Source organism: Serinus canaria, chromosome 9 (assembly GCF_022539315.1).
Source record: "Serinus canaria isolate serCan28SL12 chromosome 9, serCan2020, whole genome shotgun sequence".
Lineage (NCBI taxonomy): Eukaryota > Metazoa > Chordata > Aves > Passeriformes > Fringillidae > Serinus > Serinus canaria.
Window position 1 is genome coordinate 3,156,939 of NC_066323.1, and position 16,990 is coordinate 3,173,928.

At 43.6% G+C, this 16,990-nt stretch overlaps 1 protein-coding gene across 1 annotated transcript in view; it reads left to right on the forward strand.

Moving 5' to 3' along the window:
* SERPINI1 (serpin family I member 1) overlaps window positions 1–15,210 on the forward strand; it is a 44,785-nt gene extending 29,575 nt beyond the window's left edge. The window contains exons 6-9 of the mRNA XM_009089002.4: window positions 6,887–6,984; window positions 11,928–12,014; window positions 13,202–13,291; window positions 14,434–15,210. Coding sequence (XP_009087250.1) covers window positions 6,887–6,984; window positions 11,928–12,014; window positions 13,202–13,291; window positions 14,434–14,510 — 352 coding nt within the window. The 3' untranslated portion in view covers window positions 14,511–15,210. The remainder of the gene's footprint in view (window positions 1–6,886; window positions 6,985–11,927; window positions 12,015–13,201; window positions 13,292–14,433) is intronic.
* Window positions 15,211–16,990: the final 1,780 nt, after the last annotated feature.

Below are 16,990 nucleotides of genomic sequence, written 5' to 3' on the forward strand. Positions count from 1 at the left end.
ACTTTTCTTCCTTAGAGCAGCAAGGAATAACAAGGCATCAGTACCAGAAGGGCTGAAATTTGTCAGTCCATTTGCAGGCACAGGCTGTGTGCTCAGGGCAGATTTGCCCACATGCACCATTTGGATCTTTCCTGGAATCCTGCTTCTCCCACCCTCAGATATTCCTCATGCCTGTGCTCTGCCTGGCTTGGTAGCAGAGTTGTTTACTACTAAATGTCACTAATAATGTACAGCTGGATCACACTGTCCTTCAAGTGATTCATGATGATTTCATGGAAGTGTTTATGTGACAATGGAGCCCATCTCTGAAAGACATCACTTCCACTTCTTCTATTTTTGTGGCATTGTGCAGTGGGTACGTGGCTGCAGAAAAAATAAACTCCAGTGAATCCTTAAATCATTGAAACAGTGCTTTGATTTCAGGTGACTTGGAGATCTGAGCTTGTTCCATTTCACAGGTTCAGGCTCCCTGCAGTCCCTCAGCTCCCTTTCCAAAGCAGGGACCACGAGGCCAGCCAGGATAAATTAGGGTGAGATGGACTGGTGCTGTCAGCATGCCCTGATCCCAAACTGAGATGGAATCCACTCCTCTGTAGAGCTTAGAGGCAGAGTGCTGAGGGTCCAGCAGCATTCTGGGGCTGGTTTTCAGTCCCTTAGTAAGAGTTTCTCTCTGATTTTAAGCCCCAGTTCCTTTGAAGAAGCAGGAGGAGCAGCAAAGAGCTGCACTGCAGGTTTTATACTGACTGAACCTGCTGCACTCTGGTCCTGGGATTTGTTCCTTGTTTGTTTTCTCTTGGAGCTTCAGGTCCCAGAGGACTCAAAGTCCACTAAGACACATGGGAGGGGATTTTTCTCTTAGGCTGCTTTTCCTGCAGGCCTGGACAAACCTAGGTGTGAATGAGAAGAGAAATCTGAGGATTCCTCCATCCTTAAGCTTTCCTTCTGTACCTGGGACAGCAGCCTGTGCACCAAGTGCTGAAGTTGGGCATCTTCTCTCCTAGATTTTCTAGAGTGGGAGATCCACAGCAGATTATGGAGAAAATCTGTAAAAACCAGTTTCCATGTTGAAGTATTTTGGGTATCTAAACACATAAATGGCATTGAAAACATAATTAATTATGTTTATGGCTTGGATTCAGTTTATATTGGTGATTTGGGGTTTTGTTTGCAGACACTCCAGGGTTCTCTGGAGCCAAGTTCTCCCATGGGAATTTGAGGCCTGGAGTTTGTGTGTTCATGAAATGTCCTTATTTATTCTGCCTTCAGGCTGCTTGGTTCTTATCCAAGAAGCCCAAGGAATGGGATGAACACCTGCAGATTCAGGCTATACAGAGGCAAACACATGCTCATCACCTTCAGTGTTTTCAGGTTACAAAAGATAACTACTCTGAGCCTGGAATTCCGTGTAGGAATTCTGCAGTCTCCCTACAAAAAAATCCAGAAATTAATTGCATGCTCCCAAGGTGTTGGATTCCATTGGGGATTCAGAGGTGATCTACAGGATTTTGTCAATGCTCTAAATAAACACTTCATAAATATTTGATGCTGTGACTCAGAAAGGCATGTTATGAAATGTGGCCTCCAGGCTCTGTCCACTGAGAAATTGAAAGCAGCACTGGAATAAAATTAAATTTTTATATCTTGAGAGATGCTATCCAATTATAAAGTGAACATTTTTTAAACTTATACATTTGTAATGGGACTGAATGACTTGCCAAAGCAGAGTTAATCACAACTTTGCAATTTCTGCCTGCATTATCTGTGTGCAAATGAAATTGTGTATTATTCCTCTTAATGGCAAAGGAGAGATTTGTACAGAATGGTTAAATTATACTTCCTCATTTTCATTTCCAAATCATTGTTTCCAGTTTAACCCAGACTAAAATGATCAACATTTTAATCCACTTTTTGCATAGGAGTGAAACAGACCATGAATCTAATTTACAAAGCTGTCTCTCCAACATGAATTACTTGAAGAGCATGGGAGGAACTGGTACCTAATAGTGGTGCCACAGTTTGCAGATCCCCTCTTCAGGATTGTTCCAGTGTGCCCCAATCTCTGTAACAATCTGCTTTCTATTTTGTGCATTTAAAATAGCTTTAGAATCTCTAGATGGTGCCAAAATGATAAGTGGTGTTAGCTGAAGCTTGTTTTCTTTAAAAGAAAAAACAGCAAGTGCTAAAATCACTCCTCAAAACCCAATATAAATCCAAACCAAAATGAAAAAAAAAATATGCTTGAGCTTTCTGGTTTTGCTTTTTAACCTGCTGTCTCAAGTCCCCTTTTGGTGAGGAATGGGCCAGTGCTGGTTGTCCTTGAGACACAACCACAGAAGAGGCACAAAACTCCCCTGGAATGAATTCCCACCCAACTCCTGCACATTCAGCCCTGGAAGGAAGGAACTTCACAGAGGAAATCCCACAACCTGCTTTGCTTCCCCTGCCCACAGCAGCTTTAATGGTTGTTGGTTTGGGTTTTTTGGTTTTTTTTTGCCTGGTTTTGCTGTTGGTGGGGTTTTTTTGCTCTCTCACTTGTTTGTTTTCAGAGTATTAAATCCTGGGAGCTGTTCCCAACACCTGGGGACAGGCTGGCTGAAATTCCAGCCAGGATGCTGGAACTGAGAGCAGCTGGCACTGGAGCCTGGGTGCCAGCAGTGCCTCAGTCCCCAGGGCCTGTTCTCCAAATGATGCCTCAGGTTTGAGCTTTTTTATTTTTCCCATTCTGTGCTGCTTTAGTGTGTGAGTCTAGGTTTCATATTATGGGATGGTGAGCTCTGTGCCCAGAGCAGGGAGACAAAACAATTCCTGCTCCAGCTGGGCACCAAGGACAAATGAGCCAAATCCCAGCCCAGGAGCACAAACCCCGTGGGCTGGAGAGAGAAAAACAAGCAGGGTGGGAGTGCCTGGGCTAAAGCTGGGCTGGGACAATGAACTGCAAGGTGGGAATGGAGCAGAGCTGATCCCAGGGAGAGACCCCGGGAGCGCTGGTGCATTTTGGGGCCATTTTGGGTCATTTTGGGGGCAGCCCTGGCTGGGCTCTGGTGCTGCCCAAGGTGGGTCCATGGAGGAGATCCTTGGAATCAATCCCTGCTTTATTCTGGGACTCTGCCCAGCCCCTGCTCCAGGGCAGCCTGCACAAGGCATCACTAGCAGGAACATTGATGCCAGGCCCTGCAGCCATTCCTCTGCCCCTCCTTCTGCAGGATTCCATCCCTTAGAACCAATCTGAAAACCTGGAGTTTTTTGTTTTGGCTCACTCAGAGCCCTCAGGAATTTTTTAAAAGATGGCATTTGGGATGAATCACTCCAGGCTGCAGTTCCCTTCTCCTGGATGAGTAGACTCTGTACCTTCATCCTCCTTGGCTCTTGAGCACCTAAAAATCACAGACAATTCAGTGTTTTAAGGGTTGTATGACACCATAGAAGATGAACACATCTTTTTTTTCTTTCTTAAAAGGCTGTAAAATAGAAGAAAGATGGCCTGATGTGGAATGTTAATGCTTGACTACAGAATGTCAGTGACATAAATGCATCATTTTATTCTAATGCTTGTGCAAGTTTTAAATTTCATTAAAATGTCCTGATTCTCTGCTAAAATCTCCAGAGACTTGCTGGTTTCTCTACCTAATCTTCTCTTCAGTGTCTGTTTCTCAGATTTCCCTTTGTGGTTTTTAAAGCTCTCAGTTGCTACTGTTCTATGATTTTTGATACTGAAGTATTTAAATCAGTTTTTCAGAGTATTTTTAGCATCAGGAGCACCTAAAAATGGTGGGGGAAATAAAAAATGACCATCTGGTTCATGCTATGCAGCAAACAGTGCAAATAACCAAGTGTTAGGGGTAGTATGGTGGAGCTCAGCATTCCCAGAGTCTGGGAAATGAGCTGGAGTGTCAGTTCTGTGCTCTGGGTTGTCAGCTTTGATTTTTGAATATCATCCTCACTGTCTGTAAGGAGTGCACAGAAATCCAGATCTGACTGAGGGGTAACTCCTGCTGAATGTTTATGTCGAGCTGCAGAGCCTGAAATTAAATTTCAGACTGTGGAAGCTGCCCTGTTACTTTTGAGAAAAGGCTGGTCCTGATGTCAGCTGAAATATTGGAAATCTCATTAATAATTGATCTGTAACTCTGCCTGCTTTTCAGAGCATGTGAGGAAAGAGGGGAGATCTCTTTGGAGTGGGGTGTTACCACAAGACAAAGCTCCAAGGAGGGCAGGAGTGAGGGTTGTTTTTGCAAAGGGATCATTTGATATTTGTACAGCTGATGTGGTGTTTTGGGTCTGTTTTGTTGGTCACAAAAAGCAGGAACTCACCTCTGTAGATGCTGGGCAGCCCCTCACTCATCCAGCTGCTCAGGATTTGCCTTTCCAGAGCTTCCAGGCAGGGATGGAGCCTCCATCTCCAGTGGCTGTGCTGTCCTTCCCCCAGGCACTCCTTGCCATTACAGCCCATCTGTTTGCTTTCTCTTTCCTCAGATCCATGCTCAGTCAGCCTTTCCAGGTTTGTCTTTTCCCTGAACCTCTCCCAGGGCTCTCCCTTGCTCAGTGTGCAGGAGCATCCTGTGCCACAGCTGCTTTCTGGGTCAGTTGCATCTCTGAGCAGATGGGTGTTTGTGTCTGATGGTCCAGAGACTTAAACCCACCTGATTTCCATTTCTGTCTTACTCTGTTTTTCTGCACTTGGAAAAAGATGCTTTTTTTTTTTTCTTATTTTTTATCTCAAAGTTTGCTTTCCATGCAGACTTTACTTGCTGCTTTCTTATCCTAATATTCCTTACAAATTTGACACTGCTGGCTCCTACCTAAATCATGCTGAAAGCTTGATGCATTTAATATTGGGGTGAAATAAAAACCACAAAGGGAAACAGACAGCTCTGAAACTTTTATAAAGTGCATTTTAACATTGATTGCATTCTCTGTAAAGTAGGTATAGTTGGAAGTGGTTTTCAAAACATTTTAATGTAAATGTAATGTAGAGGGAAATATTTCTGAGTTTATTTTTTGTGGAATTCTTTAATGTGCACAGACAGCACCTCTGGACTGGACTGTACTAACTCTAGCATTGGGAATCAAGACTCAATTCAGCTTTTTTAGGGTTTTTACCAAAGTCTCTATAGTTGTGGACATGTTTTACAAGTGTGTTGTGAGGCTAAAAGTGGTTTTAGTTTTGGATCCTAAAGGTCAGGGAGATCTGATTGAATGAGCAACTTGTAGACTTGTCACCACAGTAACTGATGCAGGATCTGCCAGAACACCATGAGAAGCTTCTTCAGGACTTGAAGTTTTGTTGGTCTCTTCTGATTCTTTGGAGAACTTTCAAGGCAATAAAACCACAAGAATCAGTTCTTGTGGTTTTATTCCATGCATGTCTTGGAGTTGGTCTGGACAGAGTGCACGAACACTGCTGATGCCACCAGTGATTTACCAGTGCTGAGCTATCTCCAGATCCTATTTTAAGTCCTAAAATTATTCTCTGAATAATGATAATTCTGGATGATAGCCATTCCACCCCAGATTTTTGGCTTCTAGTGGCATTTCTAAGTTCATTATGAAAGTAGATTATGTACTGGATTTTTTTCAGGTTTGTGTAAGTGAGGAAGATCCACTTGACTCTAATCCAGTTCTGTTTGATGTCCAGATGATTCTTTTTCAAGCTGCCAAGGCTGGTGCGTGCCAAGGTTGGACATCTCAGCTCTCCATCAGCTGTGCCCTGCCCACAGCTCTGGGCCAGGCTTTCACTAGAAGAGAACATGTTGTTCTTCCACGGAGCTGGGGAGTCCAATCCCAAAGAAGGAGCTTGCCCAGGAGCACATTTATTTGGTTCTGGCATTTCTGTGCCCCATCACCAAGGACTGAGCTGTGATGGGTCTGACTCAGTGGCTGCAGAGCCCAGAACAAACCAGAGCAGCCTCCTACAGACCATGCTGTGTGTTGGACAGCTCCAGCCAGCCCGTTGTAAATCACCAATAATCCATTGCTCATTCTCCAGAGCCCCCAGAGCTCACCCCTCACAAGGAGTACAGTCACTCTCCTCCTGTACACATCTGCTGTTTCTGCTTGGGGCTGCCATCACTGATATTTCTCTGCTGTGTTTCTGTTTCTCCAGCTGTCCAGTCTCAGTCTGGCCATGCATAAAGGTCTTTTTTTTGTTCTGCTGACACCAGGCATAGCTTTTACAATGTTTGAATATCAGCTTGTAAATGCAACAAGCTTCTGCTTGTTTTCCACTCTCCCAGGTTGCCCAGAATGCTGCCCTCAGGACAGATGTCACTTTGTCCTTCCAGCACACTAACCCAGCCTAGAACAGGGCTTTTGCCAGCTTACACTCAGTGCATTTACACTAACAACTATTTGTTTTCCCTGCTCTTTACTCACAATCAAAACCCAATTACAATTGTGCCACCACACTAATTAGAAGCTGAATCAGTGATGCTTCATATTCATAGCTGGTCTTTCCTATATTATCTGAGTAAAAATGGAGTATGGATCTTAGTCCTCCTTTGCCAGCAGCTCTCTGGGAAGTTCTGCTGTCCTTTGCCTCATTTGATATTCTGTTCTGGTATCTGCACAATTAAATTCAGGTTTTAGAGAAAACCTCTTGTGTAAAAAGTAAGCATTTCCATTAGCTGCTGCATAATTTTGCTCTGCAGTTTTATGGGCAGGGGGCTGCACATACCATTAGCATATTTTTGATTGCTTCTGTATTAGGAAAAATCCAGCTGTGAGTAAACTCATTTGTTTATAAGCATTTTTTGGAAGGTGTCACTAGCACTGGATCTCCTACTTTGCATTATTTATCTTGGTGTTTTCACCTAGAAAATTTAATCTTCTAATAACAGTAAGTAGTGCTTACATCTGGCTTTTTGTAATGTTCTCTTCCATCCTCCAGGTTCACAGTAGAACAGGAAATTGATCTGAAGGATGTCTGGAGAGGTCTGGGAATTACGGAGCTGTTCAGCAGCAGTGCTGACCTCACTGCCATGTCTGGTAAGAACGTCTTGTCTTGTCTCTCAAGGTGGGTGAGGAAATACATTTTTCACCTGGGAAGGTTCACTCTGAGTGTTTCAGAGCTGGGTCTCGTTAGAGATGGGGACAAAGTGTGATCCCCTGCAAGAGGCAGATGCAGACTGGAGCAGTGCATGGCTGCAGTGCCTGGGTGGCAGGTGGGATTCACACCCCAGGGGGGGCACTCTGTGTCTCCAGTGCTCTTTGTTCCCAGCATGAGGAGCACTGAGCCATTGCACAATTAATTCCTCTCCCCAGACACCTGGAAGCAGCACGGGAAGGAAGAGTTTGGAGATAAAAGCAATTTAGTCACAAATGCCACCTGCATTCAACACAAGTTGAAATATCCAATACCTTTAAAAATCCATGTGGAAGTGAGATATTTATGCTTTTAATACCTCCTAAAGCTGTTCATGCAGTCACAGCGTGGTTTGGGTTGGAAGAAACCTTAAAGAACATCTCATCCCACCCCCTGCCGTGGGCAGGGACACCTTCCACTGCCCCAGGCTGCTCCAAGCCCTGTCCAGCCTGGCCTTGGCACTGCCAGGGACATGGGGCAGCCACAGCTGCTCTGTTTGAAGTGGCACCTGTGTGATTTTTGGGGTTTTTAGCTCCATGTGTTACTCCCAGCCATGCAGCAGGTCCTTGGCTGGAGGGAAATCCTGTTCCCCACTGTCTGACCCTGGGACAGTCACACCTGTGTGCCTTAGTCCAAGCCCTGCTCATAAAGCAAACCTTGCTCCCTCATTCACAGAGCAATGTTTGTGATGTTCACAGCCCTTCATTCTTGCTAAGTTTGAAATATTCTTTATACTCTATCATGTAGCTTATTCCACTGGTTTGCCACCTTCACTTTTCCAGTGAAACTGGGGGAAAACTGGCTTTAGCTAATATGAAAAGAGTTGAAATGAATGAAAAAAACCTTTTTCAAAGAAATAGCATTTTTCTGAAGAAAAACACTTTCAGTTTCTCTGCCAGCTCAAAGAAAAGTCAGCTTCCCTTTAAATTCTGGTCTATTTATAGGAAATTATTTACTTGAGAAAAAGCTCCAAGGAGAATGGAGAATGCACAGGGAGCCACAAAGGCAGCACCTGGCTTTTATTTAGTTTCATGTAAAATTCATTTATATATCAGGGACATCTACTTATCAAGAGTTGGCAGACAGACCCAAATGCTTGTGTCTTAATCCATGTGACTAATGATTTATTGAAAGTTTTGGATTTCTGACAGTTGTACTGTACAAAATAAACACCATGTCCTGCCTGACTGAATTAACTCCTCTGCCATTTAAAGATTTGTTATTTAACCATAGAGCAGTGAATAGAGAAAATTCATGGGTTTTACTGTAGCTTTCCTGCTTTTCACTGAAAATAGGTTGTTTCACCCGGGCATGAAAAGGTTATTTGTAAATTAAGAATAAAAAATTGGTTTTGAAGTAATGTCCTTAATGAAAACCCCACAGTTGATGCTGTCTAAATGAAGTTTTAAGTAGTTAAAATATAGAATACTTTCTTTTTTTCTAATTTTCATCATTTGAAATATGGATGGAGGAAGGGGAAATAGATCATGAAGACAAATTATTTAAAGCTGACTTTTACAGACACCTGAATGGGACATCAGAAAATGGAAGTTGGAGGTTTATGGGCATCTCAGGGTCACCCCTCTGGAAAATCTGGCACTTCATGAGGTCTTCAATGCAGACATTTCAACAAAACCTTTAATTGGACACTTAATTTAGGAAGATATAAATCAAATTTAATCTAAAGAGATTTGTTGAGAAATTTGGTTGCATTTACAGATGCTCTCCTCCTGCTGTTCTGTTGCTCTGGCATTGCTGCCAGGAAAAGTCTCCTGCAATTTCAGCAGCAACCCAAATCCTGTCATCAGCTGCAGGCAGATTTGGTGAGCTCAGCAAAATTCTCTGTGGCTTTAGTGGATATAAACCACATTACAGGATTATTTTTCAATATTCAGAATTTTTTGCTGTTTCCCTTCAATCTGCCAAATGGACCCAGAAGAACCAGCTCTGCCCTCTGGAATGTCTGGGCTCTGAGCAGCCAAAGGGAAAGTGTTCATGAGGTGCACTTTGCAAATGTTACTCCCTGGCAGAAATTAGGTTCTCTGACAATTGCCACAGGTGAGTAGGAGGACATTCCTGTTGGGCTGTCAGCTCTCCTGCACTCTGACTCTCACTTTCAGAAAGACTTTGACAGTATTTACTTGCATCTGATTCCATCAGATGTCCAAAATAATCTTGAAACAACCTCTGCTATTTGAGTTGTTACCATTGTGACTTTATCACATCACATAAATTTGCTGCTTGAGTGTTTTAACACCACTGAAGACTTAGCACTGAACTAATTTCAGTGCTAAAACTCCCCTTCTCCTGCAAATGGTTATAATATTTCTGGCTGTTTTATAGAGCCTTAAAAGCAGCTGCTTTTCATGCAAGGTGACCTGGGTGAGCAATGAAGGGATCTCAGTGACTTCCTTCACAATATGAAGTAGTTAGAAGAGCATCAGTCCAGTAAATAACTCTTGGAAATCTTGACTGACATCCATAGAATTTTTCTGGGACAGCCTAAACGAGAAGAGCCAATAAACCCACATGGTAGTTTTTAAAAATGAGATTTGCAGAGCAGCCAGTTGGCAGCTGAGTGGGAGTTTGCAGACATATGGAGATAGTGACAAATGAAGTGTGGTGCCAGCAGAGTCGTGCTCATTAGGGGGCAGCTCCAGCTCCCTCCCACTCCCCAGGGGTCAGCCTTCCTGCACAAAGCTGAAACTTTGCCACCACATCCCCAAGGGACTTCCCTGAGGTGTTCACAACCAAATCAGGAAATCCACATTTTCTTATGGAAATGCACATTCAGAGAAGCTCCTGGAGAGAAATGAAGTGATGGGAGGTGCTCCTTGGAGCCCCACCTTGTTCCCTGGGAAAGCCTTAAGGGAAGGTGGATAATCCTGAGGAGATGGAGCATTGCAGCCAGGGATGGGACAGTCCCAACCTGGAGCAGAGGAAAGGCTGCCTGAGCTCTCAGGGACAGCATTATGCTTTCTCAGGAAAATAGACTCATTCACTGCAGGGAGAGATGAATGAGAAGGATCTGATAGCAGCAATATAAAGAGAAGAATCTAGAGAAGGTAATTTGGGATGTGGAATTGCTCTTTTCATCATCCAAGGACAAAGATATCCAATGAAGTGAAAGGCAACAAATGGAAAACAAATAGAAAGTGCTTCTCCCATGGAAAACTTAACCACAGGGATCTTTGCTGGGTGTTCCTTGAGATTGGCAGGACTGAAAGAAATGAAATTGCTCCAGAGCAATCAGAACTCTCTGTAGTGCACTGAATAAAGGCACTCTGTGGAGAGAAGCTTGGGTTAGGGTACCAGGCACATGCTGGTGAGGGGATGTTTTTCTCCTGTAAGTTGTGCTGCAGTTTTCATTTACAGGGCTTTTGGTACTTCCTGTGAAGCAACAATTCCATAGCTGGTGCAGTGGGCTGGGCTAACTGGGTGTACTGGTCTCATCTGCAGTGACACCTTCTGTGTTCCTGTCAACTTCAAATGTTGGTTTTAATACTCAGACCCTGAAAGCTCTCACAGGTAGCAACCTTTTATACCTGATGGCAAATGTTAGCAGTGTTTGTGCTCTCAGAATGAGGGGCTCTGAGCCCACCAGGTGGAGAGCAATCTTCTGAGGTGCATTTCTCATCAGGAATACACCTTGGAGTTCCATAAGCACCACCAAACTATACAAATAAAGCACTGGGAGCAAAAGTGTGGAGTATTTCTGGGAGTATTACAGGGCACAGGATCAGGCTTCAGTGCTGCAGTAATAAAGAAGTGATTAAAATACATGATTAGGCTAAGTGGGTGTTTCTCCACTTATTGTGTTTTATTGAACATAAAAATGTATTTGGATTTAAGATTTTTGCTTAATGTTAAAGACAAGTGGGTGCTGCATGTGCCATGTTTTAAAGGAACAGGGTGGAAACTCAGTCCCAGCTCTCAGGGCAGCCTTGCTGAAGGCTTGGGACTGAAGTCTAGACCTGGTATCAGTTTTAGCAGCCTGGTCTGTGTTTTACTGCACACGGTCCCTGAGGGGATGATTTGGGGCTTTTGTTGGTGTGATTGAAGTGCAGCAGCTGAACTGGGAGCTTTAATTCAGTGCTGAGTGTACAGAGCAGCAAATGAGCTCTGCTGGGGGAAGGCTTTTCCAGCTGCTGCTCCTCCTGCCTTTGCCTTGCTTTGGCATTACAGCTACTGAGTATTCCAATAGAGCTGATCCTTCAGCATCCCACAAAAACCTGTGAGACATCCACTGACTGCAGCAGGAGCAGGCTGGGGCTGGAATTAAAATACTGACAGAGAAGGATGGAGCAGAAACAAGATTGAAAAAAAACTGGCTCTGTGGTGGTTCTTGCAATAAATATTTCTCTTCAGCTTCTTGTAAATATATAATAGAAGAAGAAAGAAAAGACCTCATTTTCCTGGAGGAAGCCTGTGTTGTATCTAGTGCAAAAAGGAATTTTTTTATGTCTAGCATTGTTGTATTGCAGTAAATTCTTACATAGTATTTGCCTGCAATGTCATAATCTTTTTCCCCCACTAATTGTGTTTAAAATTTCGTGTCCAAGGGCTGATTTTACCCACTCTCTATATCCTGTGCTGGGATCTGGGCAGTGCTGAGCTATTTTATTATCCATGGTGTAGGAGGGCACTACAAATCTGAGTGAGGTAAATGGTGCTGTTAAAAGGCATTGGCAGAAGGTGTTTTAATGCAAGAAAGTTCTTCTTCTTCCCTGCCTGCTGTAGAAGGTGGATAATAGTGTTGGGGTTTTGGCAGTGTTTGGGGTGGGTTCTTTAAATGCTTCAATCTTATTGTTGAACCACTTGAAATGTGTTCCCCTTTCCTCTGCAGATAACAAGGAACTTTACCTTGCAAAGGCATTTCACAAGGCATTTCTAGAAGTTAATGAGGAAGGATCAGAAGCTGCTGCTGCCTCAGGTACCTGACTGAAAAGCAGAATTAAATCAAATGTCTGGGTATTCTGTGCTAATTAATTTTTTACAACTGATTTGCTGTACAGCCAGGAAAGCTAAATAGCAGCATGGAGACAGCATAGGAAGTGTGCTGCTTGCAGAAGAGAATTCTGCAAATCAGAAGTGTTGGCATTTTTATAACATGTTTTACCAAGAGTTTTGAGCATCCTGTGAAAAACCCCTTCTCTGTTTTCTGATTGTCAGGAGAGTACAGACTGCAGTTTATGTTTCCTTCATGGAACTTGAGCATTCATCATTTTTCACCTGCTAATTGAGATGGTCAGAGGCATGCGATCCAGGAGAGTTAGGAGATGAGGGTGGTTGTGGCAGCTGCATTTTAATAAGCTCATCTCCAGAAAAACAAGATGGGAAGTGCTGAATGCACAAGCAGAGCTGTGCCCTGTCAGTGCTGGGGGCTGGGGCTTGCTTTACAGATTGTCACATGAAAATCACAAACAAATTACATTTGTTGCCCATATGTATCATTAGGTGATTTCTAGTTGCCTCTACTTTGCCAGCCTTTGAGGAAAGGAAGAATTGCTGGCCAGGTCTGGGTTGAATTGTGCCCTGCTGTCTCTGTGGCCATGCTCCAGTCTTTATGAACTGTGGAGTGAGAATTTAGAAGTAAATGAAACCCTAGGAATTAGTAATAACATCCTGGAGAAATCCATGCACCTCCAAATAAAAATAACAAAGGGCCAAACTCTGCCTGATTCACAGTTAATTTTACCTTCAGCTCTGCAGTATTGAACACCACCAGCCAAAAGCTGCAGGATCAGCCCATTTAACTTTTGCATATTCCCTGGTTATGAAGGGTTCCCTTTGCCTCTCCACTGTGTAAAACAGGCCAGCAGAGCTGGTTAATGCACTGCACTCCCCTCTGTGAGTGAGCAGGACTCACAACTCCTCTGAAGGTTCTGCAGCTTCAAATTTATATGCTGCTCCCTCAGCCTGGGAAATTGCAGCACTCTGCATTGTTAATCATTCTTAAAGCCAGAATAGGCAATTACTCTGCAGGTCTCTTTCCTTTTCAGTGAATATTTTCCTGCTGGTTTTGGTGTTGAGTGTGGGACCTCCGGGGCTGCACAAAGGTGAAGAGCAGGAGAAGGGGCAGAGCTGTTTGACAAGTTGCCTGTGTTCTGTTTCCTCTAGGAATGATTGCCATCAGCAGAATGGCAGTGCTCTACCCCCAGGTCATAGTGGACCATCCCTTCTTCTTTTTGGTCAGAAATAGAAGAACAGGTGAGAATATTGCAGACTTCTCTGAGCTTTTCACTGCACATCCTCAAGCAGTCAGAGGAAAATTGCATGTTTTGACCAATGGACTGGGCTTGTATTATGCATTTCCTTAGCCTGTTTTAAAATACCCCATACTGAAAGACTCACCTTTTCCATGGCCCTGAATCTTTCTCCACATAAAACACTGACATCTTACATAACCCTGAAAAACACTCACAGAAAAGAAAAATTCACCATTTCTGTTGTGTGAACAGAGTTTCTGCCCTGAGTATCCATAATCCTTGCACTCCCTGAGAGCTTGGCTGCAGTCAGCCCAGTGAAATATGCTCCCAGTACCAGATGATTTGCATAATGGAGGGACATTACAGCTGGGAATTATTCTGTTGTGCTCTCCAAGTGCTCTGTGGCAGGTGAGGGATGAGAGCAGCACTCACCAGCAAAGGGGGCAAGGATTAAGTAATTCCTGAGTCTGGTATTTGTAATTTGCTGTAATGTTGTGGATGTGACTGGGTGGTAAAACATTGCTGTGCACCCACAGGGTTTTTATGGGTCTGCTTAGGGAGAGTCACTTGTGGGACTTCCTTCCCACAAACTCCATCCCAGCAAGGCAGGATACCAACTCTTAGGGTTTTTTAACCATAATCAAATTAAATATTATTACTGTGGTAGACACATTAGACAGAAAATATATCTGGAGAAGGGTATCTGGCCTTTATTGCTAGTCAACATCCAAAAATCTCCCCCCAAAAAGAAAAGTTCAAATCAGGACAGAGTAGAATTTGGTCACTTTGGGACAGTTCTTAGAATTGCAGAACCCTTGTTGCACGTAGAAAGAGGAGCTACCAACAACCGTAGGTAAAGCCTCAAAACTTGTTACTAATCCAGAAATGTGGGGTTGGAAACCTTTTGAAGAAATCCTGTTGGTTGCCCTTCTTCTCCAGACAAGCCCAGGTGCTCAGGTTTGGTTGCTCCCTTCCAACGGGGCTCCTGAGCCATTCCTGGGCCACATTCCGAGACATTTGTTCCTTCAACAATCACTCAGCATAGCTCTGGAGGTTATTGTTGGTATTCATCACCTCAAATCCTCAGCTCCTCCTGCTTCTGACACCTTTCCCTCCCTCCCTCCTTTCCCATTCTCTCCACAGGTACCGTGCTATTCATGGGAAGGGTAATGCACCCCGAGGCAATGAATTCCAGTGGCCACGACTTCGAAAAGCTTTAACTGCCACCAGCCACCAAAAGGAGGAGATAAGCACATAAAGTTTGAAGTTAATATATTTAAGGTTTGCTGTGTTTTCCCCCAAGACACTGTTTCAAAACGCTTTTGGATCTAACTGTGTGCAAGTCAGTTCCCAGAGGAAAGCTTACAGTATTAAAGTAATGGTTCTGTTTCTGTCATTGTGATTGCTGTGTCCTTAAAATAAAGTTGTGTACATGTCAACAATTGTTTCCTGTTCTAGTGAGTTGTAAAGCAGAAAGCTGCAAATCCATTATTTGTAACTTTTTTACAGTCCAAAGACTGACTTGATCAATGAGCCAGGAGCAGAATGTGTGCAGCTCTGAATAATGCAAATGGCACAGCTTGGTGGGCATTGCTAGAGCTGAAGAAGCCCATGTGGACCCTGATCTCATCCTGTCCCTGGCAGAGCAGGCCCATCACAGCCCCTGGGGCGCTGCTCCAGCAGACAAAGTGGATCAAACCGAGCCCAGTGGATTTGATTCTGGCCTCTGGTAGACTTTGTGTGAACTGTCCCACGTGATTCTCAAGTGCTGCTTTCTGGATGCTCCTGCATGTGACTGCCACTGCCCCCCTGAGTGTTGATGAATCCAATGATGCCAATAAAACCCGATCGCATGAATATCTGAGACCTGTCAGTGTAGAAAGCTCTGTGTGTGACTGAAGTAAAGGAGTTCACCAGTAATGCCATTGGTGTGGACATATTTTTTCTCCCCCACAGCAGTTCTACTCTTCACTAGCTCATTTCAGGGCTCCAGAATGTTCTTTCTCAAAACAAACCCAACTTAATTTTAAGTGTCTAAAAATGTTGAGTTCCTAAATAAATATCTAAAGGAACAGCGTCATCCTTTTCATTTCCTAACTTTTCCTTGAGAACAGACTGACAGGGAGGAGAATGGCACCTAGCACAAGGAAATATTAGCAGGGGAATTAGTTGCTGTTTCCATTTGGAAGAGGAGGAGCAGTACCCACTGTCAACAGAGAGACACATAATTATTTCCTCTCTCATTGTGCAAAGTACAAAAAGAACAGAGGTTATTAAAAAGGTGAGAGAGAATAGGAGAAAGGGAGGGAGGAGCTCCTTTGAAACAGATCATAAATACGAACCTTTGGATAATAAATGGGTTTTTTCTCAGTCAATAGGAGTTTTCTCTTTGGAATTCTATGGGAACAAATGCATTTTGGCTGAAGTGCAGTTGTAGGCTTCCCTGGCAATCACTCACTTCAGAACAGCAGAGATGCTGCTCCCAAAGTTATTCATGCAAGGAGAACTTCCAAAACCTGACACATTGTTCGCTCTCTCTGCTGCTGGTGCAGCTCCTGCAGGTCAGACCAGGACGTGAGGGATGCTCTCTGTGCAGGCTGGGAATGCTCCCTTGCAAAAAAGGGCTTTTGAACACATTTCCAGCCCTGCCCCTTCAATTGTTTCACAAGTGGGGTTCCTGAGTGTGTTACTGGTGCTTAATACCTTGCTGTATTATAGTCTGGACTTGGCGAGGCAGCTTTTGTATTCAAATTTAGATGAAAATGGGTAATTTTAGCTTGTGTAGCTAAAAGTGTCCTGCTGGGGAGGGAAAGGGGAGTGCTGCTCAGAAGGAACAGGGGCTAATTTTACCAAGGGCTGCCTCTCTGCAGGTAAAATGAGCTTTGGTGTGGGTTACACAAGGGCTGGTTCTTCAGATTTAAATAACTCTGTGGACATCCCCTCATGTCTGTAAAATCACCATGTGCTGAGGATCTCCTGTGGGTTATCTTAGGGGAAACTGGTTTTTAAGCTTTTGAACATTTTTAACATTTTTTTCAGGCTATTTTTGTGGTGTTCACTCTGACTGAGAAAGACATGAGAAACCTTCAGTCGTGTTTATTTTCAGTCCATCAAAAGTTCTTCCTGACCAGTTTTACCTTTTCTCTGTATTGGTTCCTTGCAGCATTTGTATATTCCTTACTGAGGGAAGGGCTGAAAACAGATTTGAGCTAAAGCTTTGAATTTTGGAAGGAGAGCTGCCAGGCAGAAGGGTTTATAGAGGATATCAGGCAAATGCACTGAATGCCCCTGAAGCTGGATTGATTGAGCAAAACTGCAATGGAATGATGCAGAATCACAAATTCCAAATTCCCAGGATTGCCTGAGTGGGAACAGAAATGCAAACACTTCTGATTTCACCTGCTGCTCTCCCAGGCCTTACAGATGCAAAATAACCTTTTTCTGTTTCTTGAAAATTGAGAATTACCTGGTTTGCAACAACATGAATTGATTTATTTCCACAATTTTCAGTAGTAATGAGATTATAAGTATTTTTGCAAGTTCATAGATGTATGGATGCTGTTCCATGATGGTTTTTACTCCAGATTTTGTATAACGTTCCCTTCAAAGATGCCACTGCTTTTTCACCACCAAGCTAGCAAAATCTTTTTGTCTTTTTTTGGCATCTTTTTTTGGCAGGGGCAGTTTGTCATTTGTAGCT